Source organism: Schistocerca gregaria, chromosome 4, assembly GCF_023897955.1.
Source record: "Schistocerca gregaria isolate iqSchGreg1 chromosome 4, iqSchGreg1.2, whole genome shotgun sequence".
In the NCBI taxonomy this organism is placed as follows: Eukaryota; Metazoa; Arthropoda; class Insecta; order Orthoptera; family Acrididae; genus Schistocerca; species Schistocerca gregaria.
The window spans coordinates 339996183-340015505 of NC_064923.1; the positions used below are offsets into that span (position 1 = coordinate 339996183).

Consider the following 19323-nt stretch of genomic DNA (forward strand, 5'->3'; position numbering starts at 1 on the left):
AAGTGCAATATAGAGTAGAATGCAATAGCAACGAAGTCCTGGGTAAGTGGTCATGTTCTTGGACTACCAAGTGGGCAAGGCCTTGTTTAAAATTCCCTCGTGCCATCTATTTATCTATACAATGTTATAAACGTTCGTCCAGTCATTGAAACGTTTGTTCTCTTTCCGTAGTCTTGGCAGTTGTTATACTGTTAACTGGTTATAGAATTTGAGTTACGTGGTAAGAAGACTTTACCGCCGCAAGTTAATGTGACTACCAGTGGTAGAGATTCCGAATCGACCTCTCACAGCAATTAAAACAACAAATAAACGGCTGTGAACTATGTTACAACAAAGGAATTCCAGAATCGAGACTTCCGAAACGGAAGGCAAAATCAAAAACGTTAAAAACCTATTTTTTGACAGAGCACAGAGAAGCTGTGCGATTGTGAAGCTGTTGCGTTGATTTGTTGCAGCTGATGTGACAAACTATGATGTTATCATTTCCTTGGGTGTGATCACATTCAGCCATACGAACACCTATATCGGGCAAAGAGGCACATCTCCCTCACTTAGCAGTCGTATAAATTAGGTGTGTCGATAAGAATTTCCACCATATGACACACACGTACTGTCACTGATGCCGTGTGTGACGCACCAGCCGTGTTTTCCGGTGGAAGATTGGGCTGACTTGTCGCCTTGTCATCAAACGTTTGCAGTTCCCATTGGAAAGCCACTTGCTTTCGGCTGCTAATAAGGCAGTTGTGCAGCACAGCTCTCACTATAGGTCCCTACCTTAACCCTCGCTGTTGAAAATGGACGTTACACCACGACACATATACAAATACAAAATGGAATTAAACAGCCTAAAAAAAAAAGACACGATGCAGGTTTGGTCAGGGCTGGGCCGCTTGGCAGTTCAACGCCATAACCACTTTTTCATTTCGTTCGGTGTTGTTCGTTGTTTGGTCTGGGTGGACGTCACATGTCATTTGTTAAAGCTCATCATTGATCCCTTTTCTCAGATTTTTATTACAGAAGGTAACTAGCCCTCTGACTGAACAAGTTGGGCTACTGTGCCGCCAAAATTGTTAGTACGAGGGAGCTTTGAACACGGCTTGCAAGCTTAGTAGTCCAACATCGTGACTATTTATCCACGACGCCGTGGGACTTATCCACGACGCCGTGGGACTTATCCACGACGCCGTGGGACTTATCCACGACGCCGTGGGACTTATCCACGACGCCGTGGGACTTATCCACGACGCCGTGGGACTTATCCACGACGCCGTGGGACTTATCCACGACGCCGTGGGACTTATCCACGACGCCGTGGGACTTATCCACGACGCCGTGGGACTTATCCACGACGCCGTGGGACTTATCCACGACGCCGTGGGACTTATCCACGACGCCGTGGGACTTATCCACGACGCCGTGGGACTTATCCACGACGCCGTGGGACTTATCCACGACGCCGTGGGACTTATCCACGACGCCGTGGGACTTAACCACGACGCCGTGGGACTTAACCACGACGCCGTGGGACTTAACCACGACGCCGTGGGACTTAACCACGACGCCGTGGGACTTAACCACGACGCCGTGGGACTTAACCACGACGCCGTGGGACTTAACCACGACGCCGTGGGACTTAACCACGACGCCGTGGGACTTAACCACGACGCCGTGGGACTTAACCACGACGCCGTGGGACTTAACCACGACGCCGTGGGACTTAACCACGACGCCGTGGGACTTCCCGTCTGCTCTGTATTGCATTTCCACATCTTGGATCGTGTACTGTCCCTATTTTTTTGTGTGTACACAGTACCTTTTTTCTGTTTTCAAGCTTGATCTGTGTTCAGTCTTTGACAGGCTGATCACTGGGCCTTCTTATCACTAAATCTGCTGACAAGGGAAACTTCCCATCGCACCCCCCTCAAAGTGCTGTGTCGAGTGATGTATCAGAGGTTCTTCTTTCTCCTATTTTAATTTAATGGCAGTCAGTTCTGGATTACAGGTGGCAGTTAGTTGAAAATTTGGGTCACTGGTAGGATCGTCTGCCGTATGGATACATATGGGCCCCTTAAGACAATCCTAGAAAGATGATGCCATGGATAAAACTTCAGTCTTTCGTAAAACTTGAATTTCCCTGTGTCCAGGTAGAGCTCAGCTACTGCTAATTTATCACGTAGCTCCAAGCATGTATGATGATGGCGTTCAACATAATGTACTTGCATGATTAGGCACGTTCGCCCAGCAGAAGATTTCCCATATTGGCATGGGGACTGATATAAATCACGTTTCCTGTTCCAAGGTCGTCTTTGACTGAACGCAACGAATTCCTCAATTTTACAGGCTGCCTAGAAACACAATTGATCGTCTTGGGATACTCAAAGTTGTGTGCCCGCTGCGTTCCTCGTTACCTAACAGATGACCGTAAAGAGCAAAGGAGGACCATCTGTGCGGAATATAAGGCTGATCGTGACAATTTTTTTGTAGAACATCGTTACAGGCGATAAAACATGGGTTCATCTGTTGGAATCGGAAGCAAAACGGTAATCCACTGAGTGGCGCCACACCACCTGTCCTCCAAAGGAAAAGTTCAAAATCGTGACCTCAGTCGGTAAAGTAATGGTGATGGTCTTTTGGGACTCTGAAAGGGGTTATTGTATTTGATGTCCGCCCTCATGGTGGAACGATCAACTCTGAAGTGCTTTGTGCTTCCATCAGGAAATTGAACAGACGACTTCAGCGTGTTCTTTACGAAGTGCAAACGAACTTCTCCTTCACGATAGTTCAAGGCCTCACAAGTACGCGCACCAAAGAGGACCTCACGGAACTTCATTGGACTATTCTTCTTGATCCACCCTGCATTCCAGACCTGTCTTCCGACTTCCATCTGTTTGGCCCTATGAATGTTGCACTCCGCGGGAAGCAGGTTACTGATGTAGCAGGACGTTGGCTCTGTCGTCGGCCAGTAGAGTGGTACCATGACGGCATATTGGCCCTTCCAGTAGGATGGCGGAAGGCCGTCGCATGAAACGGAGATTATGTTGAAAAAATAGCGTTTTGTAGCCACAAGAGTAGGGAATAATGTGGTGCGTTACAATCTTGACCGAAATAAACCTGCTTTCTGAAAAAAAAATTGAGTTATTTATTGAACTCCCCTCGTAAAACTCATTTTTTAGCATACTGTGCATGACTGCGTTCCCTGATGACTGTCAAATACACTGCAATGAATGACATGAACATTCTTGCAAAGGTAAGTTAATCAAATATACCCGTGGAGAACATACACAATTCGTGTCCATCCCGTATAGCATTAGGTTAATGCATGAAGGGGAGTTGAAAGCTTGTTTGGACTCGCAAGATGTTGGTTTTTCATAATTCATCTAGTTTCTGGCGAATCCCCGAATGGCTGGTTGAAAGTTATCACGACCTTGTTGTTTCTCCACCCATTCTCCATGCCTGATTGGTGGCGTGTCATTTAAGATCTTTCTTCCCAAAGTGTTACACTTGCAATCGAAAACTAGTTTTACATAAGGTAGAGTGGATCATAGAGTAGGCAGTTCATTAAGTGTGTGCTCAATGAGGTATGTCTCCGTAGAGCGAGTGAGGGTGTGTTGGTTACAGTGATGCTGGTGTTCCGTTATATGATGAACGAACTGAACGAGGACCCTGGGAAATACGTGCCCAAGTACCTAGGCCTGACCATCGAGGGCGACGAGGAGAGGGCTGCCGCCATCGGCCGGCAGATCTGGGACTACTACATGGAGGACCAGCCCCTCACCAGGGCGACCATCGGCAGACTCATAAACGTGAGTAGCTGCTGCTGTGGCCGCTGGGGAGCTGTGCAGCGTGTGCTGACAAGAACAGTACTCACACGGAGACAATTGTCGTTTGCAGATGACGAGCGATTTCTACACGTACTATGGCGTGACTAGGAGTGTGGAATTGCACACGAACCAGACTTCTATGCCAATGTTTGTCTACAACTACGCATGGCAACGCCACAAAAGTCCCATCGTGTTAGGTAAGTTTGGACTGAGGTAAAACAGTACTGCTTAGTTAAACAATGAAATAAATGAATATGTGATTGTGCATTAAAATGTTCGAATTTCATTTAAAATCTTCTAAATGTTCTGATTTGACTTCAATTTCTTTCTACTCGACAGTCGTCCCTCCTAACCCTTCATAATGAGTGAACTGTGATGTCGTTGTCTTCTGTTTAAAATTTCTGCTCCCAACAATATTCTACACGCTACTGCTAAACTAAAAGCTTCTACGTACCTTAGAATGTGCACCTCCAAGTTGATCTTCTTACGATTTCACCACTGTAATTTAGTCTCTGCAGCAAGACACAGTTATTGCAAAAAGTTTGTTCTTGCGCTCGCTCTCGCTCTCTCTCTCTCTCTCTCTCTCTCTCTCTCTCTCTCTCTCTCTCTCTCTCTCTCTCTCTCTCTCTCTCTCTCTCTCTCTCTCTGTCCTCCTCTAGTTCCTACTCATGGTTTTAGGTGTGAAGAACGGAAAATTTCTTCCTCACACTTTGATCAGTGTTTATCGCAGGTTTATTTCGTTCTCATGTGATGGCTTTCCTACCTTACTCCATAAATCTTTATTACAATTGTCTTGTGTAACTTACCTGCGTATCACATAAAATTATTCACTTTTTATGATGCAGGTTTTCCACTTTGATGTCTCTTCTGTCACCTCAATGAGCAGTTACGTCTTGTAACTACAGTGATTTATAGTCTCAACAATAAGCTTGTTTACTATGGACTAATAATGTTACTCCATAGTTAAATTAGCGAAGCTAATTACTCTAAAAAAAGAGCTCCATAAAAATAAAATCAGGGTTACTGATACAAATGTATTCAGATTCCAGTCGGGTTAATATGCAGAGCACCTGCGACGTTTTAAGAAAGTTCTTTCCGTTGGTTAGAGAAGTGAAATATTATGGCACATTTAAATGAGGTGTGAGAAATGCTTGATTGGACAAAATATCAAGGAAAGAGAAGAAATATCCATTGTAATTCGACAACACATCCTGGAAACTGCTTTGACTACTTGTATTTGAGCTTCATTATCTGATATGACATCGGATTCTTAATCGACGGAATTTATAATTTTTACAGCAGTAGTGGCAAGACTCCTAAGTTGCTGAACATGTCGATTGCTAGAAGACTGAAATCGGAAAGTTTACGATAAAAGATGTAATAACTACACTTACATCAGTTTAATAGCTGCCAGTAGGCTCCATTATCATAGAGGAAAAGTCAGAATTGGAGGAGGAATTAAGGAAATTTCATAAAATATACTACTATCTGGGTGGTCAAGTAGTAGTTCAGAGATTCATTAACTGCCAAAAGAACTACTAGCACTTGTCACTGGTGCGTGCTGATGCAGTACACTATTTACCACCAGTGCAAGTACACGACGATAAATAGAGCGACGTAAAAGAGCAAGTGGAGTGCTCTTAGCAAAACAAGCAGCTACCAAAAATATTGTTGAGTTGTTTGAAACCGGCTGTTTACTACCTGTATGTTGCCAGTTTTGGCAGTTTGACTGCTCAGCAGACAATGCAGAGACGTAAAGGATTATGAACAACTGGATCAGTGAACAGAACAGAGGCGAAGACATTATTATGTCTTAACAAAATGAAATGGAGGTTTGAAATGGAGGTTTGAAATGGAGGTTTGAAATGGAGGTTTGAAATGGAGGTTTGAAATGGAGGTTTGAAATGGGGGTTTGAAATGGGGGTTTGAAATGGGGGTTTGAAATGGGGGTTTGAAATGGGGGTTTGAAATGGGGGTTTGAAATGGGGGTTTGAAATGGGGGTTTGAAATGGGGGTTTGAAATGGGGGTTTGAAATGGGGGTTTGAAATGGGGGTTTGAAATGGGGGTTTGAAATGGGGGTTTGAAATGGGGGTTTGAAATGGGGGTTTGAAATGGGGGTTTGAAAGAATGTAGCCATACGAATGGATGGTAAGTGGATTACGGATTTTCTTCGCTGAAGTCCTAGAAACAACGACCAAGACGACAGCCTATGGAATGTGAGTAGACGATATTAGACAACATATAAGAGCCACTTGCATAGGTACGCTGAATACGTGATACGGAGGAGAAGGGGGTAATATCCAGAGTGAAAAAGTCACCACTGAAGTTACTACAGAAATTAAACGTTAATAGCCTTTGTAAACAATAATGGCTTGACAATGGTTCCTCCTTCCTGTTGCAGGTGTACCACAGGGTGCTGATGTCCACCTCTTATTCCCCAATATTGTCGCAGGGAAAAAACTTAACTACACAAGAGAAGAGTACAAATTCGTTGATAAAATGGTAGAAATTATAGTAAACTTTGCGAAAGGCGGGTAAGTATTAAGCGTCTGTTGCGTAAATAATTCTTTATTCTGCATGTTTCTTAGCGTTCGCATAGGTGCTGGAGCAAGGGCTTCTACCTTACACTGAGGAGCCTTGTGTTACGTAAGGTACATCAATATGGGGGAACGTTTGTAAGTAGCCATGACAATGAAAAGTTTGTAGTTCGTTACTCTACACTAAACAAGAGAACTGGACATTTAAAAAGTTGTTGATTTTGGAACAAAAAGGTATTTTTTTTCATTTAAATAACGTTCTTCAAACCAGTATTACTGTTCTTTAAACATTGGTGATACTTTTGTGGGCAACACAAGGAATTACGGGAATCTAGAACAGTGGAATTTAAAGAAACTGTTCTGTTACAGCCATGCCGCCTGTGACGTCGCTCTTGCCTTGTCCGTTGTCCCAGTTTTAGTTTCTGGTTCGTTTCGATCTCATGCCTAACATATAATAAGCAGATAAAAGAAGTGGACAGTGGTAAATTCTTGGGATTACAGCTTGATAACAAATTCAACTGGGAAAATCACACCACAGAGCTGCTGAAGCGCCTTAACAAATCTCTATTTGCAATGCGAATTGTCAGACATAGGGGATATAAAAATGAAGAAGCTGGCATACTATGTTTACTTTCAGTCCATAATGTCATAATATGGGATTACTTTTTGGGGTAATTGATCAAGCCAAGCTAAAGTTTTCCGAGCACAAAAACGTGCAGTAGGAATGATGTGTGGTGTGAACTCAAGAACATCCTGCAGAAGCCTGTTCATGGAACTTGGGATACTAACTACTGCTTCCCAATATATTTATTCTTTAATGAAATTTGTCATTAAAAATATATAACTTTTTCAAACCAACAGTTTAATTCATGGAATCAGCACCAGAAATACGAATAATCTCCACAAGGATTTAAAGTCACTTAATCGTGTGCATTATTCGGGAACACACATTTTCAATAACTTGCCAGAAGCCATAAAAAGCTTAACAACCAATGGAATTCAGTTTAAGAGAAGCCTAAGGATTTATTTGTGACAAACTCCTTCTACTCCATTGACGAATTTCTCAGTAGAACCAACTGTTGTGTGTGTGTGTGTGTGTGTGTGTGTGTAAGTACAATATAACTTATGCACAATTTCAGTGCAGTAATGTGTTCATTGTAAATAAGTATTGTAGTAGTTGTATGACACGTTTATTGCCTTATAAATAAATAAGACTTTAAATTAAATTCAGTGCATTAGTATTTGTAAAATGATTCTTTCATATAGTGTTCATTAAAAAATGACGATCATTCCACTTGCCACCTGTGGAATGGTACATTAGCTTATTTGTTTGAGTTGTAAATATTTGTTATGTATTGTTGTTGTTCTGACATGTTCTACATGCTGGAGGACCTCCCCGCTACGGATCAGTTGGAATGAAAGTAAATCTAATCTAATCATGATGATTGGGCCCCACTCTGTATTCATCTGCAAAACGTCTTTTTTGGGGATGTCAGATATTTAAATTTCACTTGTATATGAGCAACATGATACATCAATGAGAGGTGGTCAGGAACACAAAGAACATATCCTATGAACTAAAGCGCCTATGAAATATACTAAAAGCAAACGCCTGAAAATAGACTTTCCGTACGACCATGAAAAGTCTCCAAAACGAACATGTCGAGACGTGAGGCGATATTTGCATTCAAGCTATTTTGTGTGAGAGGATCCATAGAAGATAAATCTCAAGCTACAAAGGATTTAATAATCTGGTGTTGAAAATCTATAAAAGAAAGTCTGGCAGATAGTCATATATGTGCGTAAAACATGTCGAGTGGCGTATCATGCAAGCAAGTACCGTTAGGAACAAGAAATGATAAACTATATCGAGAAGTCACACACAGAATAACACAATCTCCAAAATGGTCAGATTATATCGATATTTCATTAAAATTATCGTCATACCAATAAGTTTTGTGGTACTGCATAATAAAGCTATAGTCCCATAAACTGAAATATGGTGGATAGTAAATGCGTGCGTGAGGATCCAGCCATCGCGAAATGGAACTGTCAGTAGGAAAGTTTTCGAAAACTGTGGCTAACAATGATAATTATATTAAACTAGGGACCAGTGACGTCACGGCCAGTAACCTGTCAGTGACACAGTAGTCACCCCTTGAAGGGCTGGGAAAGGCTCCTTAATGGTCTCGTGTAGTCTAAAAAAGTTGGAGACCGGGGGTGATTTCATTAAATTATTCATTCTTATTAATTCAGTCTGTTACGATAAACACTCGATTTTCTTGTAAACAGGAGTCTAATGCATTACATTGTTGGTACTGTAGATACGAGATATGTACCGTTTAGTATATAAACAACTCATAACCTCAATTGCTTCCAGCAGAGACAATGTACCGTCCCTAATGGGCCGAAGTCAACAGGACGTTACGTTCTATCCCAGCACCTGACAAAGCCTGTTGAAATCCAGACCAAGTAACAGCATCCTCGTGTTTACACTGAGGAGAGACAGAAATAAATAAAACAGCGCATGCTGCAGTAATCGTAAAGTGGAACATTTTCATGAGCGTCTGTCTTCTCATGGTACAATATTGTTGAGGCTTTTGCGGTCATTTCTTGACATATTACTCTACCAGCACGCGTGGTACTGTCAAACTTCATCTCCGTTGCTGGTGGTGTGAACCAATTCACAACCATGACAGTAGCTCCAACAAAAAAGAGGAAGTTCTCAAGGTGAAGCGATTCGGGATTCTCGTGCTGTAGCGAACGGAGTCATGGGCTTTCCGACGGCGGACTTTGCGATCCATGAGAGCGTGGTGTTTCCGGCCAAAAATATTTTGACCATGGGATATCCGACCGTCAAAGGAAGCCGTAATAGTGAGGGAGCCTCGCCGATCGCTTTGTAAAGGACCCCTTCACATTTTATGCAGGGTCAGATGTGCTCTCGTGTCTCCAAAGAAATTGGAGACCACCACATAGGCATGTTTAATTTTGTAGACTTTCCTTCCTAAAACAATTCATTAACTTCTCACTTAATGTTTTGTAAGTTAAAACTGTACTAGATTATAAAAAATGGTTTTCAACATGCCATAACTCAATCTTGTTTCGGTTTCATAAAAATCAATTTGTGACCGCTTAGTGGCACAGATAATGTTCAGTCGGAATTAGATTTCTCTCAGGTACGATTAAAGATCTCCACGATCACATGTTCAAATGCGAATGCGTGCCTTCGTCCTGTATGTAACCTTGGCATGGTACACCAGATCATTAACAAAACGCACACGAAGTCTAGTGGTGTGTGGTGATCATATGAACCAGGCCACACGCTGAGCTTTGTCCTGTGGCGTCTACGTTTCATCAGGTTTCTACATCTACACGGATACTCTGCAAATCACATTCGTCCGACAGAGGGTTCATACCACCTACAATTCTCTATTACTTTAATCTCGTATAGCGTGCGGAAAGAACGAACACCTATATCTTTTCGCACGAGCTCTTATGTTATCATGGTGATCGTTTCTCCCTGTGTAGGTCGGCGTCAACAAAATATTTCCGCATTCGGAGGAAAAAGTTGGTTGGTGATAGCAATTTCGTGAGAAGATTGCTCAGCAACGAAAAATGCCTTTGTTTTAATGATGTCCATCCCAAATCCTGTACCATTCAGAGACTCTTTCCCCTATTTCACGATAATACAAAACGTGTTGCCCTTCTTTGAACTTTTTCGATGTACTTCGTCAGTCCTATCTGGTAGGACGACGGGCAATCGTAGTGTACGTAGTCTCCTTAGTAGGTCTGTTACTTTTCTAAGTGTCCTGCCGATGAAACGCAGGCTTTGGTTAGCCCTTATCCACAACATTTTGTGTGTGTTCCTTCCAATTTACTTTGTTCGTAGATGTAATTCCTAAATATTTAATTGAATTTACGGCCTTTAAATTTGACTGATTTATCGTGCAACCTAAGTTCAACGAATTCCTTTAAGCACTCATGTCGATGACCCCACACTTTTAGTTACTTAGTGTTCATTTTCAATTTTCGTATCATCGGATATCTTTTCTAAACAGTTTTGCAGTTTGTTATGATCTTCTGATGACCTTACTAGTCGATAAACGACAGCGTCATCTGCAAACAGCCTATAACGGCTACACAGATTGTATTCCAAATCGTTTATATAGATAAACTATTGCGTCTTTTTAAATCTGGCGTGTTTCTTCGTTATTTCTGAAAGTGTTCTGGCCCGTTTTGTGTACCAGGGAGGATCAGCTCCGTTGTTTGTTAATTTATTTGGTACAAATCTCTCAGTTGCTGCCGATACTATTTCTTTGAATTCATGCCATATCTTGTGTACACTTATATAGTTAATTTTGAAGGAATGGAGATTGTCTCTCACGAAGGCGTTAAGTGAACCTTTATCTGCTTTTTTTGAATGGTTTTATTTTTCGTTTATTTTTGGAGACTTTGGGGGTTACAATATTCAATATCGCTACGACAACCCTGTGTTCACTAATATCTGTATCCGTTTTGATGCTCGTTATTAGATGAGGATTATTTGTTGCTGAGAGGTAAAGTTTGTTTTCGCAACCGTTCACTGTTCGCGTGAACTCGTGAACTAACTGCTCGACATAATTTTCAAAGAATGCGTTTAGCACAGTTTCGGATGACGTTTTATGCACTACTTCCGGAATTAAGCATGTATTTTCGCCAACATATGGAGGATAAATTAAAGTCACCACTAACTATAATTAAGTACAATTTTGCGTCACCTACAAGATACAAAAAAATTGCGTTACCTTTCCACACGTTGAAAACCACTTCTTAATATCCAGTATAGTTTTAAAGTTATTATAGTTTTAATCAGTGAAGATAATATATGGACACCCTGCATATCGTTACAATATATTTCAACGTTTTGTCAAGAAATACATATATTTTTCTTTCTTTGAAGAGACAGGCCAATGGAAAGATTTTTTAAATGCATCTTCACTGCTTGCTGCTTTAGCTTATCAGGGAGTATAGGTTCGAATGTTTTTGGTGTATTGAAGAATTCAGTTTTCTGTGCCACCCTTCGACAACACTTGTGGCTCTGTATCATTGATTAAAATATTCAGGCTTAAATTAGTGTACTAGGTTCCTGCATCTAATGCTTGACCATACAATCTTCAAATTTCATGGCCTTTCTTCCTCTGGATATTTCTTCCATTACCACCACCTACGCTTCATCAACACTGTTTGGTGGAAGATGTAACATTGCTGCAAACAAGCATCAAAACATTCGGACTTACTATCCCTGTTCTTCTCTATCCCTGTATTTCTAGATTAATTTTCCTCAACAGATGTGGGTTGAAATGAAAATTGTAAACGGAAAGGCATGTTCCTGCGAACACTGTTTTCATAGCTTTAATTGTAGGCATTTCGAAGTATGGCACAATAGTTTCCGGTGACTATACAGGTACCTTAGATTTCCTTTTGACTGGTGAATTCATCCTTGTTTAAGGTAAGTGATCATTCAGACATTGCCATAATTTTCTGAAGATCATGCATCGAAGCAAATCAAAAGAAATAAATCTGTCCGTGTCAGAGCCGTCTCAAAGAATTTATTACATGCCATATCTCACTTTTCTATCCAGAAAACCTTTCAAATATAATTAGACTTTTGGCTGGGAGAAAAGCAAATAAAACAGAAAAGTTTTGATCTCTTCTTCCGTGTTTGCGATGTCACTGTACTGTACACATTTGTTTGAAATGTTTCGAGAGACTGAAATCTCTCGTCCATAACAGTCCCACTGCACACAGGATTTCCTCCATTTCTTCACAACAGAACACCAGGATTATTTCGTCAGGAACAGACCCATTGTCAGGTTATAAAATACAAATTCCTTCAGTTAACTTTGAAATGTCTTCGCCCAGTTGCATTTCCGAACTAGCAGCAGGGTTGTGTCGTCCCATGTGCTTTCCTTCTTGCATTACAAAACAGTCTTTGAGCCCTCACAATTTTGGCGATGTGTGTGACTAAATCTAAACATTGATCTTTCAAACCTCGAAATTTCTGCGTGATTAAAATTCTTCTGGGTAATATGCCGCGTCATTTCTAAAAAAAAAAAAACTAACAACAATAATAAATTAAAACCGACGTTTCGGCCGAATTGCAACGGCCTTCCTCAGGGCACGACTGGTTTTGCATGGGGTAGGTGCTACTATTTATTACAGACTATCGATGTCTGACGTCACGGTTGTAGAATTTTAATTGGCCCTCTAAAATGATTGGCTAGTCATGACGTAAGGGAAGATGGAAGGAAAGGGGCTATTCGTGGATATCCATGTCGTCAACGATTGGTAGCTGACCGCCAATCAGCGTTCCGCTTCAGAAGCGGAACGCTGATTGGCGGTCAGCTACCAATCGTTGACGACATGGATATCCACGAATAGCCCCTTTCCTTCCATCTTCCCTTACGTCATGACTAGCCAATCATTTTAGAGGGCCAATTAAAATTCTACAACCGTGACGTCAGACATCGATAGTCTGTAATAAATAGTAGCACCTACCCCATGCAAAACCAGTCGTGCCCTGAGGAAGGCCGTTGCAATTCGGCCGAAACGTCGGTTTTAATTTATTATTGTTGTTAGTTTTTTTTTAGAAATGACGCGGCATATTACCCAGAAGAATTTTAATCACTGTGACACCGGCCGCGGAAGCCTACGTTCTCGAAATTTCTGTTTAAAAATTTCGAAAAACGGCACATGCAGGCGTGGACTCTCTTCCTGCAATTATGAATTAGTTTCTTAATTTGCACATCCGCACTTCTGCTTCGTCAGGTGAGTAACGATGTTACTGTTAAGCCATGATTCTACCATTATAAGGCCACGACACCTACCCGTTGCCTGCGATCGCGGGCTTGGCTCCAGTCCACCGTCAGCAATGAAATGTGAAGCTTTGATAATGCTAGTCACTCATGCTGGAGGAACATCGGAAAATTCTCCTCATAGTGTTACTACGTTTGAACATATTTAGAATGTATGTCAACGTCTCGTCTAAATAAGCCGCTGGCCGTGTGAAATACAGTGCTTCTTTCTTCCGTAAAAGTCTGGCTTACGTGTGGACCTGTTAACATTTTGTTGTTCATTCGCAGGACGACGCAGCGTACTGGTTTAGGAAGAGAACAACCTGTGTCAACAAAAGAAGGCAGCAATTCTGGGGTACAGCAGCAAAAGGAAAAATAGTGTATTTTCCTCCAAAATTTGGCTGCTTAGCTGAAGGCGCCTGCAGCCCTTCATCCAAGCAGCTGTTCGCTATAAGACTGGGCATAAGCCATGTCCGAGCTATGTGGAACCCGTAAACGAAAGACGAAGGAAGACATTTCAGTGTCTAGATGATCCTGAATTAGAATGTATTAGTCAGTAGTGGCATGTAATGAAACAGCTCTAGAACTGATCCAGGAATCATTACCAACACGAAGAGTGCGCTGCACGAGTATTTCCGCTCTCACGTGTTTCTAAATCTTTGTAGCGAGGACTACTTATGCAATGTTGTGGAGTTGGTGTACCATGGATACTGGGCGGTTTCAGTAGGTGTGAGCTATGGGCGTGTCCTGGTGTGCTGCATTAAGAAACGTTGGACACCGGCCACATCAATCATATACATAGTCTGGTCAAAAGTATCTGTACACCTGTTAGATGAGATAAATATGGGGTGTGTTCACCCTTGGTCTTTGACTACAGGAACTCTGAGACACATTTAATGGGGTGTCTGAATGTCTGTGAAGGACTGGCAGAGCGTTCCACCCTCAAGAGCCGAGACCACAGAAAGTAGTGACTGGGCACGGGGGCCGGAGAAAGGTCAGTCTTCTAACTGATCCCAAAGGGGTTCCATTGGATTTGGGTCAGGGCAGGCCAGTCTAGTTCAGTAATGTTGTTGTTCATACATTGTCTCACAGACGCTGCTTCATGATAGGGTGCGTTGTCATACTGATACGTCTGAGGTCTCCCTCTACTGTAAGTAGTACACATTTCTGTAAAATGACTTCATTCCTTTCCTCAAACGCAATAAGACGACTACAACTCAACCACGGAAACCACCACCTTACTGTCACTAGGCCTCCTTCTACTTCACTGTTAGCACTACACATGATGGCAGTAATGTTCTCCAGGTATTCGCCAAATCCTAGCCCTTCGATTGGATTGCCACAGGGTATAGCATGATACACCTCTCCAAATCACTCGTTTCCACTCATCGTTGGAGTAGTCTTTACACCACTTGAAGCGTCGCTTAGCATCGTGTAAGGTAATGCGTGGCTTATGAGCAGCTGGTCGACCGCTGTACACCACCCTTTTTAACTCCAGCCGCACAGTCGTTACGCTAGCTGGCCTGCTCGTAGCACGCTGAAATTCGCGAGTGATGCCTTCAACTGATTTCATGCGACTTTCACAATCGTCCTCCGCAATTATCGACGATCCTTGTTCGTCAGTAAAAGGGGTCTGCCGTCTCTGTTTAGCTCTGGTTGTTTCTTGGAGTTTCTACTTAAATCACATCACCAACAGTCTGATCGGACATCTTTAGAAGGGTTGAAATGTCGCTGACTGATCTGTTACTCAGGTGACATCCAGAGTCACTGAGCTCTCGTCACCGCCCAATTCGGTTGTTTGTTTCTCTGCTGACAACGCAAGACTCGAATTCCTGCCCCCTTTTACGCTGGCGAGTCAGCCTCTCGTGACATCTAGAGGACTGTTCTGCATTACGTGGAGGCATCCGAGTATGTTTGATGAGGTGGTATACTTAACAGGATGAACGTTATCCCATCTTCAGATAGTTGTCTGTCTGTCTGTCTGTCTGTCTGTCTGTCTGTCTCCTGCGTTCTACTTTGCGTGTGCCAGAGCGATCGCAACCACTAGAGTAGGCGGGGACAAAAGGCTGGTAAAGACTATACGTTTATTTCTGCTTTAAAGCAGCAGGACGGTGGTCATTTGGTTCTAGTATTACCATAAGAATGCCATCCTTTATTTACTTCAATTAATGACTGTCATTATGTTCCTGCATTCATAAATCCCATGTAATTGAGTGTTAAGTATCAGAAGTACCTTTTCGTACGAAGTTTAAGGAAGATGGGAACTATTTGGGACCATGAGTTTAGTTACTGAGAATCGGAGGGAATGTATTCTGGATGAGCCAAGAAAGTTCGGCAAACGCCAGAAAAAGACGCTTAGAAATGTTCGGTCTACAGTATCGGTAAATGACATTCCAACATAGGAGTTTTCTATGTAAATTATATAAGTGTAACAATAAATAAATATTGTTTAATGTGGCTGTTTTAATAGTGTTTATCTGAAAAATTAAGAATTTGGTGTTTCTTTGCTTGAAGTCTGCTTCTGTGTAACCTAACTCATTGTTCTTACAATCTCCACAACATGGCAGACATTCCTATCTAACAGCACATACTTCCAACCTTTCTTGTCGTCGATCTGTCAATCCTCAGCTGATAGTAAAATAGTATTATTATTGAGGTGATACCGTTGAAGAACAGATTAAATGCAGTTTATCCTGCACACCTTTCACATAAGTTTATTTGAAGATCATAAAGTGGCAGTGCTTTTTTACCCTACCCATCTGCCAGCTTTTCTGTTGTTGAAGCTGTTCTTATACAGTCACTTACCAGGTTGGCATAAAAACTGTATAAACAGTTTTTCACCGTGTTATGTTCCGAACAGTTTGTTTGCTGGGTATGAAAAGTGTATACTGCTGCAGGTAGAAAGACTGCTTTATCAGCAGATAGGCAAGCACATATATGGTGACACACACACACCTCACTCACTCACTCACTCTACTACTACTACTACTACTACTACTACATGATGCTTCAAGTAAACTCATATGAAGCTATAATGTAAAATATAAATAGTATTTACGTCGCTGCGTACAGATGTCAAAAACCATACGCAGGGCCTGTAGAAATTAAGCTACACAAATAGTGCCATGCAGAGACCATTGCTCAAAAACAGCGGGGCACTGCCAGAAGAGTCTGATGCGGTGCGGATAACAGGTGCATCACAGCGTGCGAATGAGTTGTCGCGGCAACTGGAAATTTACTGCAAAGTTGAACTACACTGAGCGGTATGATTCTTTTGGACAAAACGTAGAAATTCTACACACATTCACCGCGTTTTTCTGGCGGTATGTGAATCGAATGTCGTGTTGCGGCCAACCGTACTGAAACGGTGCCAAAAATTTGACCATGACCGCGAAGATGTGGTGCCGATCTGGTAGTCCACATCTTGCGCCAAGCGATTTCTACCTTCTCGGCAAGCTGGAAGAACATGTAGGGGAGAATGTGCCAGAGCGATCACAACCACTAGAGTAGGCGAGGACGTTCAGACAACGGTTCTGTTTTGGCTCCGTGACCAGTGAGCGGGTTTGTATTATCGAGAAACTGAAAGATTGTTAAAACGTTCTGACTGTCGTTTCAAGAGCCTTCGTGACTATGTTGAGAAACAGTGTCGTGCATCTGTCAATTGGAATTGTACAGCCCTCAAAAAGATTAGTAAGGTGCAACTTAAGTTTTGAACTTCCCTCGTACTTCCTGCGAACACTTCTTCTTTGTTTTGTTAGTCACCTTACGCTTAGCAGTAGAGGGAGTCTAATTCTGCCATCAGCATTGTCCCTCCTTCCGTAATTTGCACACCGTCTGCTTACTACATCGTAACATTTTGCAGCCTTTGTGATTAAGAAAAGGTGTTGTACTGAATATTTTTCAGACAGCTAATTTGTCAAGCGAACGTAGTCGCTGATTGAAACTACAAGTAAAGGAAGGTTCTTAGACACCATATACATCTTTTTTTTCACTTGTTGCTTACGTACATCTGTTACACTGCTGTAAAACGTAAAAGATAAGACAAAAATGTGCTGCGACTGAAAAACAGTTATGTATTTCACAAGGAATCTTCATAAAACTTGGCGGCTTAACCCGTGATTTGAAAGTGCACTCAAAGACGAAAAAAGACTCACTGCGGGGGCGAATTGGTAACATACTTACATTCATAGGGCATCGACGAAAAAGGCAAAATAGTAAACTATGGCGTAGTTTCATCACCCAGCTGGCAAAGATTATCGATACCAGAGCACAGCCTCTTTTGAGAATTTCGTTGTTTCAGTTGGCAGTAACTATGCCTCGCAGACGGGCGCGTGACCAATATACGCACATGTCAGCATTTCAAAGAGGACGTGTAGTTGGGCTCAAAGAAGCTGGTTAGAATAATCGGCCAATCGCTCGACATTTGAATGACACTGTCAGACGATGTTGGCAGAAATGGGTCAACCATGGCGGAACACAGCGCAAGAAAGAAACGTTCGACCTACAGAGATGACACAACGTGAGGACGAAGCAATCGTCAGACTCAGAGCCCCGGATTAGTCATTGCCCATCCTACGTGCAACACGACCATGACTCAGTGATGGGGCTGAGCTGGTGGCATCCTTTGCACCGGCCACCATTGTCCTCTGCACACCAAGAAGCCTGTTTGCAGCAGTGTCAGGCGCAATTGGCCTGTAGTCTCATTGACTGTAGTAAAATTGTTTTCGGTGATGAGTTCTGCTTCGAATTGAGCCCTATGAACAGTGAAGACGTGCCTGGAGACGCCCTGGACAGCGGTGGGAAACCAACCTGTCGTCCGGCATACGGCCCCTACAACCGGGAGTGATGGTCGGTGCTGCCATGTCTTTTCATAGTAAGACCCCTTTAGTTGCAATTCGCGGCACCTTTACATCACATCGTTACGACGATGGTACTCTACGGAACGTTTTGTTGTTCATGACAAGCCATCCTGCGCGTAAATTTCAGCACAGTAATGCCCGCCCATACACGGTGACACGGTGAGGCTTTCTACTGTTTGTCTTCATGCTTGCCACACCCTACCTTGGTCAGCAAGGTCACCGGATCTCTCCCTGCTTGAGAACGTCTGGAGCGTTATGGACAGGGTCCCTCGACCAGCTCGGGATTTTGACATATTACGTACCAGTTGGGCAGAATTCGACACGACAGCCCTCATACCACCACCAAACAATTCTATCAGTCATCGACAAGTAGAATAGCTGCTTGCATAAAGACCAGAGGTGACTTGTCCAGCTTGTGGAGCTCTTTCTCTCGACTGAATCATCCAATTCATCTGAAAATGTAATAATTTGTTTGTCTGCACATATGCATCACATCTGCCAACATCCATCCCGTTCGGATCATTTCTTCGTGGTGCGCTTTTTTCTCTCTTTAAAGTGTAGTTACTTGACTGGAAATACTCTTAACGACTTTTGATGGTCCACCGATGCCATTCTTCAACTTAACATTAATTAGAGTTCAAAAATTTAGTCTGTTGACAGGAACTGCACAATGTAGCTACAATGAACTTTGGTGTTTCGCAGGGATCCAACGAAAGACAAGAGTGAGGCGCTGGAAAGCGTAGTATGGCCGAGAGCCGAGGGCAGACACTTCACATACCAGCTGATAGACAAGAAGTGGCGGTCAGTGGATGGGGGCCTGCACCCGGAGCGCATGGCGTTCTGGGAGAGCATCCTGGCCCCTCTGAGGGAGGAGGAGAGCGAGAGGGCCAGCCGGGAGAGGGCGCTGCAGGAGCACGAGTGGGAGGAGAGCCACCGGCACGAGGCCGCCGCAGACGAGCCCATCAGGGACGAGCTCTGACCCTCGCTAAGGATTGATGTCACTGGATATTGTTTGTAATAAAACGTTTTTTTATAACAAAGGTTACGTTTTACTTGCTCATCTAATGTTGTATTCCGAGGAAACAGATTTGTCTCATTCCAAAAGACTCGACTCGCACGAATTTTATCAACCGAATTCCGAAACTTGCTTAAAACTGCCGTTACCACCAGTACACGACTCCACAACCAGGGGGACACTAATTTTCTCTTGACCACTAGTGGCAACAGATCAGTGAAACATACTCTGAGATTGTAGCAATATTTAAACTGTAC

At 42.7% G+C, this 19323-nt stretch overlaps 1 protein-coding gene across 1 annotated transcript in view; it reads left to right on the plus strand.

Moving 5' to 3' along the window:
• LOC126267720 (venom carboxylesterase-6-like) overlaps positions 1 to 19092 on the plus strand; it is a 106801-nt gene extending 87709 nt beyond the window's left edge. Inside the window, exons 7-10 of the mRNA XM_049973022.1 lie at positions 3619 to 3803; positions 3892 to 4018; positions 6224 to 6356; positions 18754 to 19092. Coding sequence (XP_049828979.1) covers positions 3619 to 3803; positions 3892 to 4018; positions 6224 to 6356; positions 18754 to 19030 — 722 coding nt within the window. The 3' untranslated portion in view covers positions 19031 to 19092. The remainder of the gene's footprint in view (positions 1 to 3618; positions 3804 to 3891; positions 4019 to 6223; positions 6357 to 18753) is intronic.
• The last annotated feature ends 231 nt before the right edge of the window (positions 19093 to 19323 follow it).